At 41.4% G+C, this 27,656-nt stretch overlaps 1 protein-coding gene across 1 annotated transcript in view; it reads right to left on the bottom strand.

The window, feature by feature from the left end:
- Positions 1-1,815: 1,815 nt before the first annotated feature.
- Positions 1,816-27,656, bottom strand: part of ADAMTS12 (ADAM metallopeptidase with thrombospondin type 1 motif 12) — a 303,108-nt gene continuing 277,267 nt past the window's right edge. The window contains exons 21-24 of the mRNA XM_038535470.1: positions 21,727-21,903; positions 18,580-18,723; positions 11,189-11,342; positions 1,816-3,151 (exon numbers count right to left, since the gene is read on the bottom strand). Of these exons, the coding sequence (XP_038391398.1) occupies positions 2,973-3,151; positions 11,189-11,342; positions 18,580-18,723; positions 21,727-21,903 (654 nt within the window). The 3' untranslated portion in view covers positions 1,816-2,972. The remainder of the gene's footprint in view (positions 3,152-11,188; positions 11,343-18,579; positions 18,724-21,726; positions 21,904-27,656) is intronic.

Below are 27,656 nucleotides of genomic sequence, written 5' to 3'. Positions count from 1 at the left end.
TGAGGAAAGTTATCAAAAACGTTCACTAAATATCTGAAAGCACCACATTGGGATGATTGCACCAAGAAAATCCATCATAAAACAAGTCATTCCCACGAAGAGGCAATTGTCATATCCACAAAATGATTTTTTAGAGAAGTATTCACGGGTCTCTTGAAATATTGTTTTCTCATGGTGCATTAGGTTTTAATGTTCAAGAATTAAATTAGCCCACCGCTTTTCAGAGTACAGTGAACTCTACCATGTGAAAGGCAATGTAAACCAAAGTGGGCTCAGAACCTTGCTGGATTTAAGCACCAGACACTGGGTGGCTTCTCTGGTTCATGGGAGATGTGTATCCAGTGTGTCTTGCTACACTTTTCACTTGCTTGTTCAAGGTGGGAAGAAAAGAAGACAAGTATTAAACAAACCAATGATGCAGCTCTGCGCTGTCCCTCATGAGTATCAAAGGAATGGAGAAGACAGCATGTAAGTTCTTGTCTTCAGAGCCTCCCCTCTCCGATTGCAAGCACAGGGACCTGTCAAAACCCTGATGATCCAAAGCTGAGTGACTGTCAAGGTAACAACTGTGTCAGATGACTAACAGCAAGGGCTATTTCTATCCTGGAGACCAGAATGATGGATGCCACACAGCTATCCCACAACACAGCCTCCAAATAGGAAGTGAACGTGTGCATGATTAGGGGCTAACTTCCTGTCTTTGAGAAACTAGAGAAAGGCCTAGAATAGAGTATCTGGCCAGACCCTCCCTACATGTCTATCATCCTCTCCACCATGTGGGTCATAAATAACATGGCCCATTTTGTGAATTGGGAAATCTGGCCTTGTTGAGTTTGCTGAGGTCAGTAGAGATCTGGGTTTGTTCCTGAGTTTTGAAAGACTAGTCATATCCAGGTCTCTGATGACATGCAGAAGCCCATGATAGCTAGTACAGTACCAGGTGAAGTAACTCAGCCCAGATGACTAAATTCAGCCCCCTGAAAGTCCACACTCTACTTGCGGGATAGTCTGTGAAAAAAAATCAGTATATCCTCCACTCACGTCACCAACAATTTTTAAGTCTCTTCTCTCTAAAATGGTTATTTCACCAGAGAGTGTCACCAGCCACTAATGTTTCATTTAAAGACAGAGAACACAGGAATGTCATTATCAAGAAATAAACCCCCTGGCTTTAGGTAAACATATCTGTTTTCGTCCTGTTTCTCTTCTTAAGTTCCCTCCCAGCCCCAGTGTTTTATTTTCCACAGGAATTTATCAGAATAATTACACATTAATGGCTTGAAAAATAAAAGCACATCAAAAACAATTTTAAGCTTCTGGTATCCAAGCAGTAAAACCGGCATTGGCCAGCAACACCATTACACATCTAACAGCTGTAGATGGACTTGCCCACTCGTACAAGTATCTATAGGTTTATACTCGTCCTGCCACCATCTAGATATTAGCACCGTTTTTCAATAGCACCATTCTGCTGAAGGGGTAGGTAATTCAAGGGAGCTACAGGACACTGTGCTCCTGGTGAGTAGTAACTGTGCTGGGCCTGCGCATGAGTCTAATATGCTGCTCCTTACATGAAGGGCCACATCCCTGCCTTCCCCCCTGTCAAGAGCTGGTTCTGAAGACTTCTTCCCCTTGAGGCCCACCCACCCACCCATCCTTGCTGTCTGGGTTCAGTTTATGTAGATGCCTCCCCTTAGAAACTAGGATATTTGCCTTGTATTTGAGACCACAGCCTCCTGATAGGTGGTAAGAACATCAAGAACAAGCACTTGCATGTTCATTTTACTGTTTTGGACTCTCCTGACTTACCTGCTCCCCCTTCAAAAGTAACTATTGGGAGTACTGGGGAGTAGGTCATGTTTATCTCACTTTTGAGTTGTTTTTTTTTTCTTTCTCAAGACTAGAAGTTTGTATCAAGTTCTTGTACTTAATGAATTTTACCTGGTCCTCTGAAATATTTAAATCTTGAGCTCCATTCCCATCCTAGGGGTAGGTGGGGAGGTATTGTAGCCACGGACCTGGCTATGGCAGCTGTTTGTGTAAACGCCCAGCAGTGGAAAGACAGTTGGACCTCTGAGTTGACTCAGGCAGGGAACATGCTGGAGAGGAAAAGTCAGACAGGAAGACTCATCTGTTCTTCTCCAAAGGAAAGGTATTTGGCAGGAAACTGGGAAGAATAAAGGTTCATGTTTCTTTTCTTATACCAGAAGAAACTGATTTCTATTCATTTCCTCTTTAAGAGTTTTTCAAGGAAATTATCCTTGAGTCATAAATGTCTTCCATGTAATTAAGCTAAATCCCTTACCCTTACTAAATCCTACAGCTTCTGATGATTTCCTCTTATTCTTGTGTCTCTAAGTAGGCACAGGAATCTAAACAGTCCAGATACCGCATCTATAGGGACTGAGTGATATAGCCAGCACTCTCTCTCCCTGCCCCAGTTGAGTACTGGCTGAAGAAAGTGGCCCTCTGCCTGGGGGAATTAAAGGAATGTTCCTGAAAGCTTTCCCATGACATTGACATATGAAACAGCAGCTTCCTCAAGTAGGGAGGGAAAAAAAGGATGATTTCACAAAGGTAAATGGATACAATTATTTGTTCCCTGGATACATGTGGTTCTAGTTCCTGATACTCCTGAGGCAGTCTGGGAAAAATCTGGTGCCTTTGTTTTTATTTTTAAGGGGGAAAAGACATCATGTCACTGACTTACCTAATTTGGCACCTTTCCCCAGGAGCCCATCCCAGGAGTTGCCTGAACCTCCTGGATATCTCACCTGCCTATCAAGGAGCAGCAGGCACTTCAGTCCCATGCCTTTTACAAGGGCATTTTGTGACTAAAAAACACAGTGAATTTTGTTTTCAGCCAAAGTTGGGCCCAAAAAACCTCAGTGAAGTGGTCCCTGGGGCTATAACGTGGGAGAGTCAGTCAGTGGGCTGCTGCATTCCGTGGTGCGGGGTGACTTCCTTCAGACTTAGAATCCTTTGGGGTTTTTGAGCGACTGTGGCTTTCTTGGCCTTCGGGTGTGGACGATGCGGGTCTGGGAACAGGAGAGGCAGCACTGAGCCCTCACAGTGGGCACAGAGCATTTCTTCATGGATTTTAGTGTTTGGCAGAAACTGGCTGATAAGTTGTCCTTGGTGCAAAGTAAATCTGTGGAAGGAGAGAAAAATAAGAAACACCAAACAAAAAACAAAGATTATCCTTTGTAAGTGAATGAGCACAATCTCTATTAATGGAAGATGTTATATGTCTCCCAAGGAAGCCTTCATAATAGTTCATAGTAGCTGACATCCACTAAACACTGATTATGTATCAGACACTGTGCAAAGTACTTGTGCTAAACTGAATTAGTGGTCACAATTCTTCACTCCTGTGTCACAGTGTTATAGACGTCCCCACCCTTGCCATGGCTGCCTGATGGGTAGTGAATACTTCTCCACTGCTTGACTTTGGCTTCAGCTTAATACTTGCTCTGGACAATGTGATATTAGTAGACATGATCCCTACGGGGCCTTGGGAGATGCAGGAGGATGAGCCGGCCCTGATGAGCTTCTGCTGTCATCATGAGAAGGACCTGGTTCATGCAGCTAGTGGGCCACAGAGGATGGGAGACACATGGAGTGAACCTAGACTGAACCTACAGCTGGCAGTCAAGGCCAACCAAGGCCAAGCCAGATTAGCTGAACCTTAGCTGACCTGCAGGCGCTGAGTAAAATCCCCATGGTTATAGTTTTGAGGCCTTTAGTTTAGAGGTGTTTGGTTCTGCAGTATTGTCATGTGATAGTTGAATGCAATGTTTCACATGCATTGCTCCACTTAATCTTCCCAGCAGCACCATCAGGTAACTATGAGCCTTTCTTTCCATTATACAAATGAGGACTGTAAAGCCTACAGAAGTTAAAAATCTGCACAATGTTACCCAGCTGGTAAGTGGCATAGCCGGAGCTAAACAGAGACAGTTTTGGCTCTAAAGCTTACGCTTTTATCAATCATATCATTCAAAGCACCAAACAATATAACCCAGCTAGCCAACTAACCAATGTATTCTGAGCAGAGCTCAGCCGAGCAAAAGATTCAGATACATAAAATGTCATCACTGCTCTCCAGGAATGTACCATGTAGGTGAAAGCATAAAGATCCACAGGTAATTCCACAGTAAGCGTTCAGTTAGCTACCTGGCTTCTAACCCTTGTTCTACTCTGACAGCTCTAAGCAGGTAAGTCCCTCGTGTTTTTCCTTTGGCCCTGATTTCCTTATACGTGATGCAGGGAGTTTCTCAGGGGCCACCAACACCCACATTCTAGGGGTGGTACTCAGACTGGACTGGTTCACGTGCTCCTGGCCTGGAAGAAATTCAACAAGGTCCCCAAGAGCTGATTTTTCTTCTCTATAGTGAAATGGCTTCAAATTTTGCCTGAGTGCCTCTCAGAGCTCTCCGGTTGCCTTTCTTTCTTCTTTACAGAGAAGATTTGAATAATTTTGAAGAAAATCTTCTTCACAAACAGGCTGCTGTCCTTTGTAAATAGGACTGTCAGTAAAAGTAGAAATTGAGGTAATATTCCCTTTATGCAAAAACTGTGATAGTATTTTTTCCTCTTTATGCTTTTGTTCCCCTTCAGGTCATGAAGGAAAAAAAAAACCCAAAGAGCAAAAAAACCCAAAACCTTTTTATCTCCCCATGGCTCATCATTCCCTTGACTCCATCTTGTTTTTGTTTTGTTTTGTTTTGTTTTGTTTTGTGAAGAAATAAATGTCTTCTGCTAGCTATCAGAATTCTATTTTGTTTGCATGTTTTAATGGCACTTGGGAATCGGTAACACACAATGTTCCTCAAACCCCAAAAGCCTTCACTGCTGATTCTTTTCTTCAGGCCTCTTCTTAAGCCTATTATAAAATTCAATCTCTCCTAAAATCCCACAGGAAATTTTCTTAGGTGCTCTGTTTCAGAAGGAGTACATGTTTCAGCCAAAGATTCCTATCATGGAGTAGGAATTTGGGCTCTTCATCTCCCATAGCTCCACCAGAGTGGTTGGCATCCTCCGTGGGGTCTGGACCATGCATCATGTGTGCTGCTGTTCAGAACAAGGCAAGGATTCCTTTCTAGGCTCCTGGCTTTGGAATAGGTCTGCTCCAGTTTCTTAGCCAGCATCTCCTGAAGCCCTTGTGGATGGTGGCTGGAAGAGGTGCATCTGGCATGGCTCTCTGTCCCATGTCCTCTCTGCCACGAGTATGTGAGTGCTCTGGGGCTACTTCAGGAAAGGAAGGAGGGAGGAAGTGTGAAAGCTCAGCTTGCATCCCATATCTTCACGAAGCTTCTTTCGGCCATGCTGCCTCACATGGATCCCTTCTGTCTCAGGCTCTTAACTTGCGTTATTACTGTAATATTTGCTCAAACATGGTACTATGTTCTATCTTGAACTGCTCTGTAAGTGGTAATGTGAGCCTTTTCTGCTAAGGCTTGAGTATGATCTCTCAAGGGTGTCTACCATTCTAAAAAGGGCTTCTTCCTAGAGACTCCCAAAGCCCTAACCTGTTGTGGGCTGAACTGCATCCTTTAAAGTTTAAGTGTCCCCAATCACTGGTACATGCAAATGGGACCTTATATGGAAATATTTCTTTGAAGGTGTAATAATGATATAAATTAAAATGAGGTCCTACCAGAATAGGGTGGGCCCTTAATCCAACATGACTAGTGTCTTTATGAGAAGAGGAGGAGAGACAAGTACACACAGTGAAGAGAAAGCCATGGAAGACACTGACATCAGAAGGAAACTGGCCATGTGATGACAGAGGCAGAGACTGAAGTTACTCAGCTACAAGCCAAGGAATACCAGGGATTGTTAGCAACCACCAGAAGCTAAGACAGAGAGCATGGCCCTATCGTGACTTTGATTGTGAACTTCTGGCGTCCAGAACTGTGAGAATACATTACTGTTGTTTTAAGTTATTTATCTCTTGGTAGTCTGTTATGGTGGCCCTGGGAAGATAATGCACCTCTTCCCCTATGACAGTGATAATAACAGAAATACAACATATTAAGCCCTATCATATACATACCAGGCAATGTACTTCATATACACTATCTCATTTGATCCACGTAGAAATGTACTTGTAGGTATAGCTATTCTTTTAAAAACTGAGGGTTCCGGAAAGGCTTAGTAATTGGCCCAGCATCACATAGCTGGTATGTAGATGGTGGCTGGGATTTGAATGTTGCTTCAGTGCCTCTAAAACTCTGCCACCAAGAGAATGAAGCTCTTGTACTGGTTACTGAGGGTCACAAGAGACCCAAGAGAGGGTCACATGGACAGATCTTCCTTGAAGAGAACATCTTCCTTTGCTCAACACACAGCCCTCAATTGTCAGGTTAGGTTGACACCTACGGGGTGGACAGAGGCTCAACGATGCCTGGTGTTCTTGCCTGGTCTTGGGAACCATGAGATCATGAGCCCTGGTTTTCAAGGGTCCTTGGAGCCCGGCGAGCATGCTGGGTCCTGGGGTCCTCCCGTTTGAGGACTTGTAGGAAGAGCAGAGGATAGTGGTGGCCTAAATTGGGAGCTTGTGTTCCAGGCCCGTGTTTAGCAGCTCATTTAGACGATGACCATGAGCCCAACGTTGTGGCATGGCTTAACTGCACAGTTCTCTTTATTAGTATAAAACAATGAAGGCTTGTTGTGTTCATCAGCAGACTGGATCCCAGCCGAAGCCCACATAATGCTTATAATTAGGGGCGACTTGGAGAGGAGATCCCAATTTGTCTCTGCCGGTTCAACAGAAATCAAACTTAGAAATTTAAAGGGACAGTTATAAGCTTGTTTCTTTGTTGTCAGCTGTGTCTAGGTTGAAAGGGTAATATTTTGCCCACAAAAGAAAGTTGAACAACAATTTCAGTATTGCTGACAAATACAGTTTCTCTAAGAGTTTGGGTTCCTCAAGGCCAGGGGCTGTATCACACTCATTTCTGTATCCTCAGCTTTCAGCACTTGTCTGAGACATATCTTGTGATCCCTTATATTTGTTGAATAAATGAAAACCTGAAATCTTATTTATCTGGAAGAAGATTTCTGAGTAGAGAGTTTGCTGACTCAAATGTTCATTTGTACCAACTCTGGTTCTAGGTACTGTCTTTATTACTCTCCTTATTCTTTTTCTTGCCTTCTCTACCCTTTATTCCTTAAATGAAAACAAAACAGAACAGAATAACCCAGGAATGGTGTGCATGAGTTTTGCCTTTGTTTTTTAATCATGATGAATGCAATGACTAGAATATACTGATACTCAGTAAGTATTTCTGAAAATATTTTTTTAACCTACTTAGGGTTTTACAGTCTACTACAGAAATGGTAGTTCTGATTTAGAATTTAAATCATTAGTAATTTAGTTGGCATCTAAAGGAAGTAAAATGGCCCAGAGGAAAGCAAACCTGACGTGGAATTCGTATCTGATCTTATGAGAGGGACACAGGGCATATGTTAACTGTGATGGGGGGATGGCTGACAAGATCCAGACACTGAATGATTTATTTTCAAAGCATTTTAGAGGGCACAGGCGTAAGGGTGGCTGGTCAGTTTTTAAAACCAGGGAATTTCTTGAAGCTGCTCTTCATGTTGTTTCTATATGAGTAAGCATAGCTTTGCCTTCAAGAGAAGCTAGTAATTAACTTTTGTTGCCCTGATAATTGTGAGTGAGTGCAATTCATTGCTATTTACATCCATTGCCAGCCAACTGTTAGTCATCATCTTCTCAGTTGTGAGATTTCAAGATAAAAATGTCATTTAACCTGGTTTTGATTATTGAAGATTGCACTGTCCAGCACAGTTAGGACCACCTACGTAGAATTTAAAAATAACAGCCCATAGCACTGGACATGGTCAACCAAGACTATATTGCTGCTTCAGTTATAAAAAAATCAACACAACATAGATGGGTTCTACAGCCTTAAAATTTTTAAAAACGTGGTTATCATAGAAGGTGATGACATGACATGAAAGGAAGAGGGTCTCAAATTGGCTTCTTGATCTAGAACAGGGGGCTTCTCAAATACCCAAGTCACCTGGGGATCGCATTCAGATGCAGATTCTGATTCAGTAGGTCTAGGATGAGGCCTGAGATCCTACATTTCTAATAAGCTCCCAGGTGATGCCAAGGCAGCCAGTCCAGGTGCCACCACTACTTTGAGTAGCTAGAGTCCAGAAAACTAAAAATTAATCACAATTTTGAAAATGAGCCCTAGGTAGTAGCTTTTTTTGAGTTTCTGTGTGTGTGTGTGTTTTGAGTTTCATGTAAGGTCAACAATAGCCACTCTCAAATGCAATTTGGTCAAGAAAGAAGTTGCACATAACAATCACATCTAAAGCATTTTCTCCCTCAGTGTATTGCATTCAGAATTTCCAGCTTAGCTCACCCGCCTAGCCTCCCCATCCATGTACAAAACCAATCACAGGGCATTCCTACCTAAATGATTCATAGGCCCATCAACAAACATGTCCCAAACAGAACTCACTTCCCTTCTTCATTCCTAAACCCACTCCTGGGCGTCCTGTCTCAGTGAACTGTAGCCTCCTCTACTCAGCTGCCCAAGTCAGAAATCTGGGCTCATCTTCCCTCCTCTTCCCTCAGGAACAGAGTCTTGCCAAGTCTCCCTGTCTGATAGCTCTTGAATCCACTTCCTTCTCCGTATCTGTGCACCTACCACCCTAGCTCATATCACATCGTCTCTGGCTTGGGGGACAGCTGCAGTCTCCAAAGTGGGCTCCCTTGTCTGTCTTCCACGTGGCAGCCAGCATGACTTTCTCATGTTCTCACCCCTATCTGGAATACTTCAATGCTCCTTCTGCGCTGGGAACAAAGTCCAAACTCCTCGGCATGCATCCCAAGCTCCAGCTTTCCCCTCCAGCCCTACCATTCCTAACTCCCCATGACCTTCATACTTGAGTTGGACTCCTGTGCCATGACCTTGTATCCTTCCTGAATATTGCAGAAATGGAAACCCTGTCCAGGAACCTCCTGCTTGAGCCATCTACTCATCCTTCACTTCCTCTGCAGGCCTTCCCTGCTCTCTCCAGTTTATGGTCAATGCCCTTTCCAAGAGTTCTTGTAACATCCTTCCCTCCCTCGTCAGTGTCACTGGGTTGCAGCTTTGTTCCTTGTTTGACCTTATGTTTACATGTAGTCAGTCAGTGCCCAGCAAGTATCTGCTGATTAAGTGCATGACTTGTCAACAAGCAACCTCTAGGGAAAGTCTTCTCAGGTTGTGAACTCTGTTGGCAGTCTCCATTGAATGCCAGCCCTCTCAGTTCTTGGAAGGAGGTGAGGAAGAGAGTAATGGACCACAGGCTTCACTCTCTCTCATCTTTAAGAATCTTCAGAAAAAGGCTACCACCTGTACCACCAGAATGCTGGTTTTTCAAGAGTTTTTCGCATAGCTGATGATGTCTACTAGTTGGTTCTTTAATTGGGGCAGAGTAAATTCAGCTTGACCCTCTAAATCCCAATTTGGGGACTATATCTACAAGAGGCATTCTCCACTCTGTAACAGATGTAAGTCAACTATCAAAAAATTCTCTCTCCCTGCCTGAAAACTTTCTCTCTCTTTTTAATTTTAAAAACTCACATGTCGGGATCCCTGGGTGGCGCAGCGGTTTGGCGCCTGCCTTTGGCCCAGGGCGTGATCCTGGAGACCCAGGATCGAATCCCACGTCGGGCTCCCGGTGCATGGAGCCTGCTTCTCCCTCTGCCTGTGTCTCTGCTTCTCTCTCTCTCTGTGACTATCATAAATAATTAATAAAAATTAAAAAAAACCTCACATGTCAATGAGGCCTCAAATACCAGTGGAATGGCCATTAGAATTCATGCTTCAACCTATTCATAAACAGATAAGAAAACCGTAGTCTACTGAAATGAAGTAAGTTGCCTAAAGAAGGTAACTGAACTGGTTTGTTGACGGATATTTTTTTCTTTTCAAGTGCATTTAATACCTGCTATTTAAAAATTTCACAACAACTTTTGCAGGCTTGTGTTATTATTCTCCTTATCTCCAAAAGGAGAAAGGCTCAGAGCATTAAATAACTTGCCAAGGTCACATAGATAGAAAGAGGCTGCTGCGGGTTACACACGCATTGCTGTGTGATTCCAAAGCTGGATTCCTTCTACCCCCAAGGAAGGGCATGTGAGGAGAAGGAGACTGGCTTGGCACTCTGGCTCTGCAATCAGCCCACCCTGTATTCATGAACAGGCCACTTAACCTTTCCAGGCTGTACAGTACAACGCACTTAAAATGATGAAGGTGACCGTAGATCATTCAAATTAGGATGCTTCCTGAAGGTGGAAGTTGAATGTAGCAGACAGCAGTCATGTTCCTCTGTTCAAGTCTCCCTCCTCAGATTTGCTGGTCCATTTTCAGGTGTCACCCCCTCCCCCTCATCCCTCTAAGTCCCACCATCCCTATTCTTTAGCCTCTAATACTCAGAGACCCTGGCCCTTTTGGAGAACTGCCCACATAGCCTACTGGAGCTGGCTTGTCTGTCCATGTAGAGAGCTTTTAACACCTGCAAATTCACTTCCCGGGGTAGCCCTTTACAGATGGCTATAAAGTGTGGGAGTGTGGGAGTGTGGAAGTCCAGCCCCCAGGCCTCAGGAGCTGATGGCTCTGACACAGAACTTACACCCCGGAGCTCTCCTGTGGGAGCAGACTGAAGCAGCAGCCTGGTGGTGCCTTCGCCCTCTTCTGTCTTGTTTCCCCTATTCCCTTTATGGTTTTCTTTGGGAGCATTTCTGAAATGAATCCCTTGCACACAAATTTGCACTTCAGAGCTATTTCTGTGGAACCTGATCTAAGACAGTGGTGGTGCTGCATTGATAGAGAAGGCTGTTCATTACTTGATTGGTTTCCTGAGAAAGTCTGGAGCATCTCTCAGAAGTCTTAGAAAAAGCAGAAGTGATTCTCATCTGCATAGGATGACATCAGTGTGAATGTGCTTTGAGATAGGAAAATGGATGAGATAGTCCTTCAAGGAATTACTGTCAAACCTCTCCAAATTGATAGCTTGCTTTGAGTGGAGATGGCTGGCCTCTTCCACATCAAGATCCCTGGCTCAAAAAAGGGATGAAAACTATCCACAATCAATTCATGCAGGACACCTTATGCATGAAAAGCCCTCTCCCCACTGGGCAATGTCATTCACCCACCAGGACTCTTCTCACAGGCCTGCTGGCCGCATTTTTGGAATTCCGGAGGTCTGGGTTCGTGATCACACCGGCATCTGTCTTCAGTTGCATTGTCCTCTGAGGAGACACAATGAACAGTCCTCTTCTGAAAGCCACCTCCACAGGAAGCAGTGCACTGAAAGAGAGGGGTGCACGGAGAGTCACCAATCTTCCCCAGGACCGCCACAGGAACTCCAGCAGAGCATCTCTAATGTCACTGTGGTCAAATAGGGGAAAGTCTCGATTATCAGAGATCATTTTGAAGGAGCCCAAGAAGAAAGCACTACTAATTTGGAGATGTGAATTCAGGAGGAGTCGATATACTGACTGTTGAATTTGGCTGGATGTTGAATTTGGCTTAATTTACTATTGGGCTCTCTGAAGAATGTGGACAAAGGTTGAATACAAGCAAAATAGAACAAAATTTCGTATCTAGGCCCCGGTGCCTCAGAAATCCAGTTTCTCTGAACTAGTTTTGATTTGGGGCTGAAAATCAGACCTGAGGAAAGAGAAATGGGAGAGGAAAACCATGGAAGAATGGAGAGAGAATTTGGAACGGGCCCAGCTCGACTACGTGTGGCCTCAAGCCACATAGATTACACTGCAATGTCCTGAAGTGGCTGCCGGGAAGCAGAAGGGAAGTTCTCTGGCCTGTGAAAGCAGCTTATGATTCCTGAGGATGTAAGAACATGTGTCTGAGTTTACGACATATACTTTAAAAAAATTCTTTTAATTGTATATATCTATAAAACATAAAATTCACATAAAATTCACCATTTTAACCATTTTTTTTAACCATCCACAGCCTTAAGCGCATTCTCACTGTTGTGCAATCATCACCTCTATCCATCTCTAGAACTTTTTTCATATCTCAAAATTGAAACTCTGTACCCATCAAATAAGAGTGCCCCATCTCCCACCTACCCACCCCTACCTCCTGGCAACCACCATTATATTTTTTGTCTCTATGAATTTGACTCTTGCAGATACCTCATATAAGTGGAATCATACAATATTTGTCCTTTGGCCCTTGTGTATTCAATTAGCATAATGTCTTCAAGGTTCCTCCTCATTATAGCATGCACCAGAAATTCTTTTAAGGTGCAATAATATTCCATTGTACGTTTATACCACACTTCGTTTATCCATTCATCTGTCGATGGATACTTGGGTTGCTTCCATATTTCAGCTATTGTGGACAGATACTCTAATGATTAACATTTATATCATGTTTTATTACTTTTAGTTTTATCTTTCTTATATAATCAAAATCTCCCAGAGGGCAGAAACCAGTAAGAAATAGCTACTGAGATGATCCCAAATAAATAAAAGTGCGCAACAGAGGACAGTGGCAAGAACAAAGGAACTTAATCAAGCCAGAATTTGATAAAGAGTACTGGACCAAGATTCCAGAGATGGGCTTTTCCACTTACTGCATATTGTCCTAGATCATTCACTCAACCTCTCTCTTTTTCTGTAAAATAACGTTGTTAGATAATGAACAAATGATTTCCTTTCCTGCTTTCTGCTTATAAGGGTTTAATGATCCTGGATGTTGAAGTCCTTCTACTACTCTTGGGCAGGGAAGATTAAGATGAAAGAACTAATTCCAAGCCAAGCACAAAAATAAGCAAAGAAGTCACTGCTCCTGCATTTATTAGTCAATTAAAATGACTCGTGATAAAAAGAAGTAAGTAAAGTATTTTACTTTATTTTATAAAATAAGTGACTTGTGATAAAGAAGATGCATGAATTTGTGTTGTAGTTAATTGGAGGATTAAGTAGGAAGCACAGTGGCTGACTTGGGTTTTGTTAATAGTAGTAATACTGTGAGTTTGGGGTTTGTTAATGCTCAGTTTCACTTCTTTGGAACCAGTAACAATAAGGAATCTTTGTGCAGAATTGAGCTCCCCAAAACAGAAATGGGGCTGATAACCTCCCAGCTAAGGTGCTAAGGTTACTGAGCAACTGAATTGATCATACCTTAAGCTAAGCTCCACACTAGTCTCATTCAGTTCTGGATGCCCTGTCAAGAGACCAAGGGTTCTCTTCAGTGGGACGCTATAAAACTCTGTTGTTGCTACCACTCAACCAACATGGATGGAATAGAAAAATATGAAGAGGTGGAACCATAGATGTTTTAGAGCTAATGCAAGCATCTTCACTGAATAATTTTCTTGGACTTACTATTGATATATGGTAGCACAGTTCTAAGTGCACAGGAGATATCCTTGAGTTCAATCCTGGTAACAACCATGTAGAGTCAGATTTTTTTTTCTGCTTTTGCTGATGTAGAAACAGGTCCTCCTCTCTCCTGACTTTCCTTTTTCTTATAGCATTTAATGGGCGTGGGAGACTCATGTTCTCCAAATCTGGAAAATTTTCTTCTATCAATTCTTTGCCTCATTTATTTTTTTTTTAAGTTTTTTTTTTTTAATTTATTAATGACAGAGAGAGAGAGAAACAGCAGAGACACAGGCAGAGGGAGAAACAGGCTCCATGCAGGGAGCCTGATATGGGACTCGATCCCAGGTCTCCAGGATCAGGCCCTGGGCTGAAGGTGGCGCTAAACTGCTAAGCCACCAGGGCTGCCCTGACTGCCTCATTTCTATTCCATCTCCATTCTCTTTTTCTGGAATCTTATTTCGATGTTGTATCTCCTGGTCTGATCCTCTACTTACCTTTTATCATAAATTCTTTTTGTCTTTGTCCTCCTTTTCTTGAGAGATTTCTCCACATTATTTTCCCATTCCTACTTACTTTTTTACTTTTGCTATTATAAAAACTCTTAGGTTCTTCTTATATTCTTTTTATATAGCTGCACTAGGAAGCTATGTCATGGATACTATATAGTCTCTTGTTTCTCTGAAGAGATTACTCATAGTTTTTTGGGGAGGGTGAGTTCGATGTTTCTTTAAAGGTCTCTATTCCTTGGAGTTTCTTTTGTTCTGTTTGTTATTTTGTCCCTGGTGTGATAGATTTTCTCGAATGTCCAGCAATCCTAGGCTACTGACTTAAGATGACATACCTATGAGCTGACTGGAAGTTCCATGGAGGGCAGTTACTGAGGGATGGCTTTGTATAAGGTGGTCAGGAAGAGATCTATTGTGGGTTTTTTTTTTCTCTTGAGACTAATCCAGTCTCCCTGCCTTTGTGGAGCTCTGTTGGGGAAAGGAGGACACTATTTACTGTGTATATTTTCACTTGATTTTTGGTGAGATGAGCTCCTTTGTCCCCACCAACTATGATTGATTCCAAGGTCTCTCTTGATTTACCTCTCCAATGAGAAGATCTTCAGGGTCTTCTCAGGATGTCGGATATACCTAAAGATCCAAAAGCCTCTCTTACAAACTTTCAACCAACTCCCATTCCTCCCCACCCTCACTGCTGCCTCAGGGGTACTTGGGAAATTTCTGTTATGGACAGTTTTTAGCTTTGTTGGACATACTAAGTCAATTCTAAGTTTTGCTATCTGCTTCTAGCTTCTAAAGTTGTATTGACTCCTTCTCTGGTATTGTCTCCTATCCTCTTTGTGGATTTGTGGCACTTTTACTTTTTTATGTCTTCTGTTTAATGCAGTTTGGGGAACAGAGGCAAATGTATATGTTCAATCTATCCACATGTGTTACTTGATCTCTATAATTTGCCTTTTTCACTTAATGATAGGTGTTGGAGGTCAAGAGTAATTCCAAAGGCTGGCTTGGTAGGTGTTAGCCACCTTTCATGCCCCCTATTCTTTGATATGCACAATCAAAGAATTTTTGATGCATGGCTCTTCCAAGGAAACTTTAACTCATGTCTACCTCCAAGAGGCAGTTACCTCTCTCTCTCTCTCTCTCTCATGAAATTTTGAACTTCTGTTGTTAGAAATTTTTACAACTCATAAATATAGTTCTACCTCATTCTTAAAAGGGCTATACTATAATAAATTAATAGATTGACCAGTTCTATCAGAGGACTTTAGGTTATTTTTAGAAATTGCTATTACAGACAACATGACAATGAATATCTTTATCATTATCTAGGATTACGTTTGATGGTATATTTGTGGGCTAAATTATTACAGGTAGAACTGCTGGGTCAGTCTATGTATTTTAAGTTTTTCATTGATTTTAATGCTTTCTGTTCTAACTCCAGACATGACTATAACTGAAAAAATGTGCTGGAAATCAAAGAACAAAAACCACACAAAACCTCATTTTATAACACCTAAGTGCTGTAATGAAAAGCAGATTACATTTTTATAGGCAAAGGGGGCTGTTTTTGACAATTGCTGACTTCTCTAAAAGCAGGATATGCCTCACACATCATTACCGTAATATCTGCTGGGCTATCATTATCTTTCTTGCCAGAAAGAGTATTATCCAGCTTTCCTTTACAATGAATAATAAGGTACTAGAGCCTCAGGGAAATTATAGACTTAAAAGGTCCATCTGTAGTTATTAATCTTCTGTGGAATTTTGAGTTCCTGAACGGGCCCAAATTTATAACATTTTCATGATAGCTCATGTTGTGTCAATTATTTTCTTCTAATGGTCACATGTAATTTTGTCACATGCTTATATTATTATCCAGGATTCCAGGGTATTTTTGAAGAGCCTAATCCTGAAACACATTTTTATTTGTTGGGTATAGTCTTTTCAGGTTCTGAAATCAATGACGGATGAAGAAACTTGGTTTTGGAGTAACTAAATTTCTAGTGAACAGAAAATAAAGTCCTTTGCTAAGGGGGATATTGTAAGATGCCCAAATAGAAAGTAATTAAATTACATTTACTTAGAAAAAAATAGAATTGCACATGACATTTTCCATTGTTCACGCGACCCATGGGGACAGGGTGAAAGCTCAGTGCTAGCCCTAGTAGACAGTTTAGCAGGATGCATAAACAAAAGCTTGGCCTGACACTAGTATCCCCTTTGGTGATCATCATGAATCAGCATTAGAGATGCCAATGAAAAAAAGGAATTCACAGAAAATACTATGTGTTCTATCAAATGAAGTGGCTGGCATCATTCTTCTTTGTCTATTGGGCATTTTCCTAAGCTATGAAAATTTTTTTATTTTTTGCAGGCTAAATGATTAATGTACAATGTTCGTTTAGCAATAATGAATCATCTTGTTCTTTCTGGATTCAAGTGGGTGATAACTGGAGGCCAGCACAACCTTGAGTTGGATGTAGCAGCAGAAGCTTTTTTCAAGAGTACATGCCAGTATGTGAATTGATCATGGCTGTGCGGGAGCAGCTACACCACCATGAACAAGGAGAATCACTAAGGATATAGCAGCTTAAAAATATCTGGGGCATTATGTTTGGTAAAGTACTGCACTGGCCTGCATTATAACTATCAAAATATACAAGAACAAGCTACTTTAAAAAATATTCGTAGTTGTTGAGGGATTTGTATATGACAATAGACTCCCAGTTATTGGCCTATGATCTGCCCCAGCTGGGGTGGTAGCCAGCTTCATGAAAGCACAACCCACTGGCCTGAACCTTCCATGTCCATGCTGTGTGCCTCTTGCCTCTATCTCTGGGCTTTTCTTATTGAGGCATGAGACACAGTGGGGCCTGCCCAATGCTCACGCAGATGAATAAACCAGGACAACAGGGGATATTAGCCAACTGTAAGGAGACTTTTTACCCAATCCTAAGAGATGGGAACCAGTAGATCATCTCCTCCCTTCCTGCCCCTGGATAAATGACCTTAAGAGGCAGTAGTTCATGAAGCTTTTATAAGGTCTTCTTTTGAGAGTGAGCAACCAGCTGTTCCTGAGTTAGGACAAGTGGTCAGTCTGGTAACATACCAACCTCATAGTTGATTCCCCTCCTTCCTATTTCCTTCCTCTTTCCTATCACCCCTACCTCCTCGGCCTTGTATTTCCTAATACAGTATTAGATTTGGCCTTAAGACTACTTTCTAGAGAACCCAGGATATGACAAATCAGAGGAATGGTACAATCTGTCTATGGGAGAATTTTCTTTGTTTTCAGTGTCACTGATACAGTTCTTTATATAATAAGGAAACTCTGTGAGAACAATAAATCTTTCCCTCATTACAGCTTAATTTTTTTGTTTGTCTCTCCATCAAACAGGCTGGCCATCTGACAAAATGATCTGCAGGTTGATAAGATCTGAAACTCACAAAATCAGGCTAAGCCTCAAGCTGCAGGGCATTTCAACTTCTGTTTGCTTCAGGAAAAGCCACAGAATCCAAGGTGTTGGGATACAAAATTCCCTTTCCTTGGGCTTTGTGCCTCTAGGATAATATTGGTATTTGATCTGTTTTCTTTTGAAAGTACTTGGACTTTTCTCTTCTGAGCTCGACAATAAACATTGACCACAGATTAGCTAAGGATCAACTTTTAGCAGACTTAGAGGTATTAATGGCAGAAGAGTACTAGAATTAAAATATATAGAAACACCCTGTAAATCAATGGATATGCTTACAATTAATATATATTACCTTTGAAATCAAAAGATACAAATCAAAACCACAATGAGATACCACTTTACACCAATGAGAATGGCTAAAATTAACAAGACAGGAAACAACAAATGTTGGCGAGGATGTAGAGAAAGGGGACCTCTCTTGCACTATTGGTGGGAAGGCAAGCTGGTGCAGCCACTCTGGAAAACAGTGTGGAGGTTCCTCAAGAAGTTAAAAATAGAGCTACCCTATAACCCAGCAATGCACTATTGGGTATTTACCCCAAAGATACAGAGGTAGTGAAACGATGGGATACCTGTACCCCCACTGTTCACAGCAGCAATGTCCACAATAACCAAACTGTGGAAGGAGCTGAGATGTCCTTTAACAAATGAATGGATAAAGAAGTAGTGATATATATATATATATATATATACACACACTCATACCCAATGGAATATTTACTCAGCCATTAGAAAGGATGAATATCTACCATTTATATTGACATGGATAGAACTGGAGGGTATTATGCTGAGTGAAATAAGTCAATTGAACAAAGACATTTATCATATGGTTTCACTCACATGTGGAATATAAGAAATAGTACAAGAGACCACAAAGGAAGAAGGGGGAACTGAATGGGGAAAAATCAGAGAGGGAGAAAAAGCATATAGTTAAAAAGTTCCTTCTTAACTATAGGAAACAAACTGAGGGTTGCCAAAGGGGAGTTGGTGGAGAGATGGGGTAATTGGGTGATGAGTGACAGGAATTAAGGAGGGCACATGATGTGATGAGCACTGAGTATACTATGTACTCAAGTTGAAATTGAATTTTTAAAATTAAATTAAATTTGAAATTAAATTTTTAAAATTAAATGAAAAAAGAAATAGAAAGAAAACAAACACTAGGCTAAAAAAAATTGAAGAGAATATAACTGACTCTTACCAGGTCCCAGTTCCCAGTGGCCCAGTGACAGCAAGGCTGGCTGTTGCAGGGCGCAGTGGGCGTGGGCCTTTTTGTCCAGTCACAGAGACCTCCCAGACAAGTCACCGCTCGCTCCTGAACTCCGCCTCCGCAGGATCTGGAACACTGGTATATAACAGGGACAAGTTTAGGTAAAAATCACATGGTGACATTTTCAGTGATAAGGGAAGACCTTTTTATTATTTTTGTTGTATGCAGTGTTCTTAAGCATATCAGTAACTACACTGGAATCTGCAGCATCTGTGCCAGGTTACTTGCAATGACCAAATAACAGTGATGAAACAAGAATTAAAGAGAAAGAAGGAAATTGATAAAGGACATTCTGAGGAGACAAGAAAAAAAATGTCACATAGTTTAAAGTAAAACAGCATGTCAAGGAAGGAATTTTGGTTAAAAACCTAAATAAGTGGTCATTGCAGAATAGACATCATGTTATTGAATAGATTATATATCCTATGAATATGTTATACATTCTTCCCTGACCTCATTCTTTAATGCTCACCCAAAACTGCCTTCTGCCTTCTGGCACAAGTATCTAGAAACCAAATGTAAAATGTAGACATTTTATTATGATTAGCTCCAATGGTCCAAACAAAGAGCATGTATTTGCAATACAGTTTTGTTCATTTCCTTTTAAAATGGCATTCAGTCTTCCCTTCCCACTACAAAAAGCTTTAGAATTTAATTTGTCCATATTCAGAAAAGGGGAATTGATAGGTTTGCCCCAGGGTCTGATACACTGACTGTAATGCTCACAAAACAAATTTGAGATGACAAGCTGGATTCCTAAAGGGATACAACTCTAAAATGTGTCAGGTTTTTGCTCACTAGTATAATTTTATAAGATCTATTGTCTCATTTTCACAAGATTTCTAGGAGGAAATTACATTATCCACCAAGAATCTTTGAGAAGTACTTTGAAAAATCTTAGTTATGATATGGTAACAACAAAATAATTATGGTTGGCAATATCTACCCATCACATCAGGCACAATATGTGTGGTGGTGCCATAGAAAACAGAGAAATTACATGTAATTAACCCATTCCGCTCAATAAAAGAACTAATCTATTGACTTCAATATTCCAAGTTTGAGGGTCAATGTGGATTTTTCCCATTTATTCTATATGTTTTTAACCCTATATGAGGAAAGAAGGAAAGGGAGCCCCCATTTGAGATCACTGTGCCTACACTCATGCACATATTCAGGGCCACCTGGCTATGTAATCTCTAGGAAAGGAGGTGAAGAAAGTGTACACTAGTGATTCTCCAAGTTTGGTCTCCGGACTGGCAACCACAGCATCTTCTGGGTGCTTGTTAAAAATGCAAAATTCAGGCCTCACCCCAGACCTTCAAACTGGACACTTTGGGGGATGGGGTCCAGCCATCTGTGTATTGACAAACTCCAGATGATTCTGAAGTGTGCTAAAGTTTGAGACATTCCCACAGCTGAAATGCATCTTCCATGCTGGGAGTCTGGGCTGGCTGACATGCCAAAGGGGCCCACAGTATTCTCATGATGGAATACTGTGTATAGGTATGTATAGGAAAAGCAGCATCTTGAGTGGTCAGGAAAAGCACCTAAGGGTGTCCAGACCCTCAAAAGCTCCAGAGAAATACTTGAGTGATTTCTGCATTTTCCATCTCCTCTGCTCCCTCAGAGGGAAGTCTTCTAACTGTGTGGTTTGCTTGGAACAGAGTACCACTTCAGAGAGGAGGGGGGTGGGAGCCCTTCAGGAAAGAGATCCTGATTGGGGTTCCCAGAATATATCATTTTCATAATCATAAAACAGATCTGATTGTTCATTTTTAAAAACCTACAGAAGGCATTTCTCTGACAAGGCTCCTCTGCAAATTCCTGGATTCTGAAAACTGTCACCAGGCTCATCATACATGGAGGACTTGGAGGCCTAAGTCCAGAGCATGGGAATAGCAGGAACTTTATGTGCTCTAGAGCTAAGTAGGTAAGGAAGAGAGAGAAGGGACAGTGTGGCTGCTACCCCAGAAATCACCAGGTATTGGCCCGGAGCCTCAGGAATCAGCATGGCTTCTTGACCCTGTAGACAGGAAGTAGCTCTAGGGGGCTCAGTCTTCTGTAAGCTTTGACACTAACTCTGTGTCCAATAGTTGTGGTTCACCACCTTCCTTTCCAGGGCATGTGGAAGGTTTGGTTCCCCCTCAGAGAGTTATCGATTCACTCTTCCTCCTCAGTTCACTTTTTGTTCAATGCCTATTGGGCTGATTCCTATGTTAGAAAGAGCACAAGCACTGCAGTCTGCCTTAGGCTTAAACTAATATTCCACCATTTACTTTCTAGTTGTGTGAACTCATGTAAGTTTCTTAATTTCTAGATGTCAATTTCTTCACCAATACAATGGAATTAATAAAGCCTACCATTCGGGTTGTTGTGAGCATTAAGCCAAATATTGTAGGCAAAATGCTCAGCCCATAGACATACTCAAAATAGGCTGGGTTCCTTTTTTTTCTCTTCTTTCTACCACGCATGGATATGGGTGGGAGGATTTTTTTGGAGCTGTTGAGGTATTTGCCTAGTGGCAAACGAGATTATCATACTTCACCAAAGAGCAGTCACTTTGTTTTCATGTGCTGAAGTAGGACCAAGACCTAGCAGAGCCTGGGCCCTCACAAACCAGAGGACACACACACAGGCACAAACACACTTCCTTCTATTTGTGTAAACAGTGATCTGGGCATTTAACTGAGAGGTGGAACTGTAAAATGCACTGTGTGTGGAAAGGATCTGGCCATGACCCCCACTCAATTGCAGAGGCCTAGCTGAGACATGTGAGACCCTAACTGGGGTCTTATCAGAGTGGTCCGTGTACATTTCCCCAACATGGACCCCAGTTCCCCAGTATATCCATTTGGAGACTGGCTTGTGATAAAACACTGAATTGTCACAGTTGCAAGCACACAACATAGTCTTCAAGGTGGCCCGTTAGGCTTCCTCCTTACAGTGGTGGGCCCCTGAATGGAGGCCAGTCATTGTCATGATGCACATGTGGTCTTCACTAACTTCTAGACTCACAAGGTAACACATCAGTTTACATCTGCCTAGTTGTGAGGATGATGTATCTGGAGGCCATACCTGGCTCCAGGGCTCCACCTGCCACTCCTCACAGGGCTCCACGTTACAGCTCCTGCTCAGTGGGGGAGGAATGCCAGCCAGGAACTGGCAGTGAAATGGCCTCAGGCTCTGGTGATCCCGGCTGTCCACACACTGAATCTCCCGGATCTGGAAGCCCCCGCTGCAGTTTCTGGAGCACTGGTTGGAGAGGGAGACAAAAGGGGATATCTGAGTCCCTGGTGTTAGGCTTTCAATCCCCTGAATTCCACAAGGGTTTGCAGAGAACCATGAAATTCCAGGCTTCCAGTCATGAAGAAGGGTTAAGTCCAGCTCAAGTGAACTGTTTCCCTCACGGTTCCTCGAGAGGGTGTCACTCAAGCTGCATCCAAAGATGGGCCTGCCTATGTCAGAAAACACAGGTGTGGAAGTATGAGAACTGGGTTCTCAATTTTGACTGAGAGAATGTGCCAGCAGGAAAGTGTGCCCTTTGCTGTAGGTATGTTTGGCTCCCTCTATATGTAGTGAAAAATTATGCTCTTTCTGGCTATAGTGGAGTAGTCATAATCACAGGGTTTTGGATGGTGAACGAAAATTCCTCAAAACTTTCCATAGAGGTACACCCCGAAGTACAGTTCCCCCTGCTTCCGCCACTTGCAGATTGTACCAAGCCACCTGACTTCAACCCTTGGGCTGTAACATAGAAAGATGCTGGCCCATGTGACAAGGGACAAACTGATGCTCTAACACTTCCATAAATTGAATGTTTAGTTTCTTAGAAATAAATGATACTCGCCAAACATCATCTTGACCCCCCAAAAACAAATTTAAAAACCTTACTTTTCTGCCTTGTAGTAAGTACACAAAGGAAAAAGTAACTGTTTGAAATCAGCCACAGAACAAATGAGGAAGCATGCTAATAATTTCCATTCAAAGCACCCACTTGTTTGATAAAACAGATTCCTGGGAAATAGCCTGTGGTAAAGCAAATGGGTTCTTTATTAGGACAAGGGAATTTTACAAGACCTAAGTATGAAATGGGATTTTATTTTCCTATTTTTCATCTGTTGCTGCAATCTTCAACTCCAAAATTTAATTTTCAAGCTAGCATTCCCCTTTTGTTAAAGTATTCACATTCAATGAGAAATGAACTTTATTAATATGCTGAAATAAATAATAAGGGAAGACACTCATTAAATCTATGATATTTCCATTCAATTTTTCCAAACAGCCTCTGGTTCAGCTAGCAAGAGAGAATTGGCAGGATAATTAACCACCCCACTCCAAATGCTGTTTTGCCTTGTTTGCTGAATGCCAATTATTATATTCATTTTCTTACTGCCCTAGAGGAGAGTCACGGGATTCATGTTTTCCTAACCTGGAAACTGTGGACCAGGCTGAGGACAGGAGCCAGACTAATGAGAGCAGAAACCCTGGCCAATTCCCTACTGTGACCAAATAGGCCCATTTTCCAGTTTCCCCCTGAGTTCAACTAGTGTGATCTGCAGACCAGATCAAGTTAAATGAAAAATACCCTTAGCTTACAGGAACCACTGGTAGAGATAAAATGAAATCTCAATTCTCCCTTGTGTAGTTTTTGATTTGGGAAGCCATCCTGATACATTTTCCACGTTGGACTCACACAGAGTGTTCAGTCAAGTACAGTGAAATTCTTGAGCATATAGATGGGAGGTCAGTAGACTGCACTCAGGTGTGACTGACAGCAAGTGACTACCTGAGTGCGGATGAATCCCTTCTCATCTCTCAGCCTCTATTTCTCCATTGGTGTGGAAAGGAGGATGAACTAGAGGATGAAACTATCCCAACATTCTGGAGTGGTATAAAGTATGGGATCATTGCATTTGTAGTCTCTTTTGACTTCAGAATACTTTTTTGCTTTCCAAGTTGAACCAAATACTAAATTGGGATACAAAAAAAATATTCTCTTCTGTTCCTTTCCTTATGCTAAACAGATTCATAAGACCCTTATGATTAAATGGTTCATTCCAAAAACTGTAAGTTGAACAGCACCAAAAATTCATCCTTCTATCTCTTCCCCCATCATAACCCCACTTCCCTTTCTTTCAGTTATTGGGCACTTGCTAAGTTCCAAGCTCTATATTCCAATCTAACAGGAGGGGAGAGTTACATAAATGAGTAGAAGGAATGAAGATTATATACCTATTATATATGTAAAGATTACATCATAAACTATTCACGATCTAGTGAGGGCACAATGGAGGAGGTAGGCAATTTCACCTGGAAAGGTCAGGAAAGGTCTAAATTAAAGGAGCCAACATTTGAGCTGAAACATATAGGATAAGTAGATGCTCACTCAGTTGGCAAAATAGGGTGGGGGACATTCCAAATGGACAGAATGGCATATACAGAGGCACAGCATTATGAAACAAGAAGGCTCACTTGAGAAAAGCAAGCTGGCTAGAATGCTAGGACAAAGAGTACAGGTAGACAGACAGATGGCAGGGGCCATTGTGGAGAGCCTCCTGGTCTGGACGTTAGTCCTCACCAGAATGGTCTTGGGTTCATGCTTTCTGTGGTCCTAAATGCTTCTATTTCATTGTCATTCCTCTATTTAGGGATTCCTTAATCTAAAACCCTCAAAGGTATCAAGAGAGGGTAACAGATCAGACATATAACAAGTTATATCAAGAATAAAATAAATGCAGTGATTTCCAATATATGATGACCTTCCTGCTACTCAATTTTGGCTTGCTGGGGACAGAACGTCCCTTATAATATGCTGTGTTTTGACTTTTGCATATTGGACTTTAATATAGTTCCTGGGAACATGTTATATGTCAAAGTTAGGGAGGGTCTGTATTTAGCAGGAAAGGGGCTCATTCTCTATTAAATTCCTTTCTACAAACTCAGATCTAAAAAAATATATCACCGCCATTGACATCTATAAAATCTGATAAACACAAAGGCAAGAAGTAGGATAAGACAGAAAGACTAGCAATAGATACAAATATTTTAGCAAATATTTGAAAACCCAAGACCACAAGAAAAGGCTGCCACTTTCTCTCACTTTCCAGCAAAAGTCAATTACTGCTAAAATAAAATTGCAATGTTCCCTAGGTTGGAAGACAGAACATTCCAAGAAAAAATGCTAAAATGTTTCTGATTCATTTCAGCAATAATCAAGATCTATCAGACTTAACTATGAAAAGGGAAGTGCTCATTCTCAGAAAGCAAATAAAGGGCTGTCAAATCGCCAGTTTACAAAACTTCAGAAAATGCAGGCATCAGGATGTTCCCCCGGTGGTGAGTGGAGCTGTGGATGATGCATCACTTTGGTGTCAAACCCAACAGAAGGCTTGTCAAACTCATTTTGTCATTTCCTGAATTTCTTGCATGACGACTCTCCCTTTTTTTTCCTCATACAAATTTTAATGTCCTGAAACTGGCATGTGTCTTACAACTGATGTACATATTTATTGTGTAGTGTTCCCTTTCTTTCTGAAAAGCTGTCATTAAATTGATGACGTGTCCCCCAGTGGATGGTTTCTTAAAACTGGGAACGTTTGGTAACAGCTGTGTGATCAAGCATTAGTGATTTAAACACCCGAGCTTTCATTTCCTCAGTGGGAATTATAAAGAAGGTCCTTACAAATTTAACAACCCCTTTTACTCTCTAATGTATCCTGGTGTGCAAGACAAATTATACAGTTACCCTAATCATGTGACTGAAGTTGAGGAGTTTCCTTTCAGCATAGTCATGATAAATCTCAATCCAATCAGATGAGCCGACACTTATCAAATAGTTCTACTCAGAAACAATTTTTGAAAATAAAAATATTTCTATAAATAAAAATTGCATATATTCATGTACACTGAATCCTATAAAACATATTTATATTGGTACATTTTCTTATGCTTGATGTTACTCAGCAAACCTGATCCTAATACTATGTCATCAGTATTTTGAAGAAAAAAATACAGTTCTTTCAATAGTTTTACTTTTCTTTTTTCCTAGAAATGCCTTCAGTATTTTTCAAAGGAGTATATTATGGTTAATAAATTTAAAATTGGTAACAAATTTCTTTGCCTTTTTTTTCTATGAGCCATGTTATTTATCACTGAAAATATATTCACTCTAAAGGTATTGATTGCAATCATACAAAATTTTAAGTGGTAGTTAATATTAATTTATATATGTGTATGTGCATTGTCCATTAAGAATTTCTTTGAGAGATATTTTACAAGATAAAACTTATTAAATTGATTGTCTCTATTCATGACTCATTTGAAATCATAATTACTGCAATTATTTAGACCTTAATTTTATTTCATTTTGTCCAAAATAGAAATTTTCCAATTAAAAACAAAAGCTCCATCAAAAAAAAAAAAAAAAAGAAGATCCTGTGCTGGATGATAATGGAATCGATGATCTAAAGCTCTTGTGTAATGTTGGGCACATGTTAGTATCTGGCCAGTGCCAGGCCCTAAGGTAGGTCAGGTTTTCCAAAGTTCATGGCCACTTTGAGCACCTTGTCTGGGGTGGACACCTGCTTGAGCCAGTCCTTCTGTCGACAGGATTTTCTCTACTGTCACCTGTCCACAGGCTTTTCACACCGAGTCCAGGAAGCCAGTGGTTAGTAAGTACCTAAGAGCCAGTCCTAACTTTTATCTGGAGCTCAGAGTTTGCTCAGGGTTTCATCTGAACAATCTTTTACCATTTACAAAGTGGTTTCACTAAAATTTTCCTTTTTGATCCTTTTAATAACTCTATAAGGTAAGTAGAGGCAGTATGATCCACTTTATTTCTCAGAGGTGAGAGAAACAAAGTTCCTCAGGTGAATGGACCAATGTCATATGCTGGTCATGACAGAACAGGGTTGCCAACCCAGATGTGCCCTATCTACCACCCGGCACTGCTTATAGGACTCAGTTCTGCAGAACTGTCTTCCCAAGTATGCCTCTGGCACAAACCTAAGGACTATGACCTTGAATTTGCTTCAGACAGGCTGATGCATGAAGTGGAAGCAAGCCATTCTGAAAGACCACTTCTAGACATGGTAAAGGTAGACGTTTGAAGATAGAGGCCTTATTCTACTGTCACATACACTGGAGCACGTCCACAGCAGGTGCATCAGGGACCCACGTGGTGCTGGGGACAAAGGCCAGTAAAACAACCACAACTCAGAAAGCCATAACACAGGTAGGGGATTGTTGGTGAGTAACCCTGCTACCTGCAGGCTCGGAGCGGTCTGTGGCAGACCCACAGTCCTATGAGAACTAAAGCATCTTTGGATTGGGGGTGGGGATTGCGGGGATAATGCAGAAGATTCAAAGGAAAATTAGAATTCTTCCCCATGAGAAAGTATCTATGAGAAGGTGAACCATCAACACCACAGAATCTAAACCCTCTGGATATTTAAAGACAAGCAAAGGGCCTACTTTCCCACTCTAGGTTTTGGAAGTTTGCCTCTGAGTGAGTTTCAAAGTCCTAATAGAACAGTGAAACGAAGAAGGCCCTCAAATCTCTCCTAGTGCATGATTTGGCCTTCAGACAGCCATATGAGCTGGTTAATAATGTAGTAGTTAAAAAGGAATTACACTTAATCATCAAAATTTCAGATAAAGTCTAAGTTGTTAATATGCCTGGGAAAAATGGAAGGCAAGTACGTAAGACCCATAATAATAGAAACTCAGAAGTCAGGGCAGTTGACTATCAGTTGGTTAAACCGTGTCCTTTTCAAAAGTGTGAGTGATTTCATACATCTGCCCTTTCTTCGAGCTGTGCAGTTTCCAAGGAGAGGATTGTTCCCAGAGATAGCCAAGTGGAACTTTAGGACTAGTTAACATTTGGCCAAGTCAGGAATGTAAAAGGTCTCCTGAGGCTCTTCTGGATGTGAAGAGAATTTGTAGCAAAGCACTTAGTCTTTGTTGGATCTTGAGTCTGTTACAAGTTGGAAGAAAAAGAAGAAAGA

Source organism: Canis lupus, chromosome 4, assembly GCF_011100685.1.
Source record: "Canis lupus familiaris isolate Mischka breed German Shepherd chromosome 4, alternate assembly UU_Cfam_GSD_1.0, whole genome shotgun sequence".
NCBI classification, from domain to species: Eukaryota; Metazoa; Chordata; class Mammalia; order Carnivora; family Canidae; genus Canis; species Canis lupus.
This window is presented reverse-complemented; position numbering and strand designations above follow the sequence as displayed.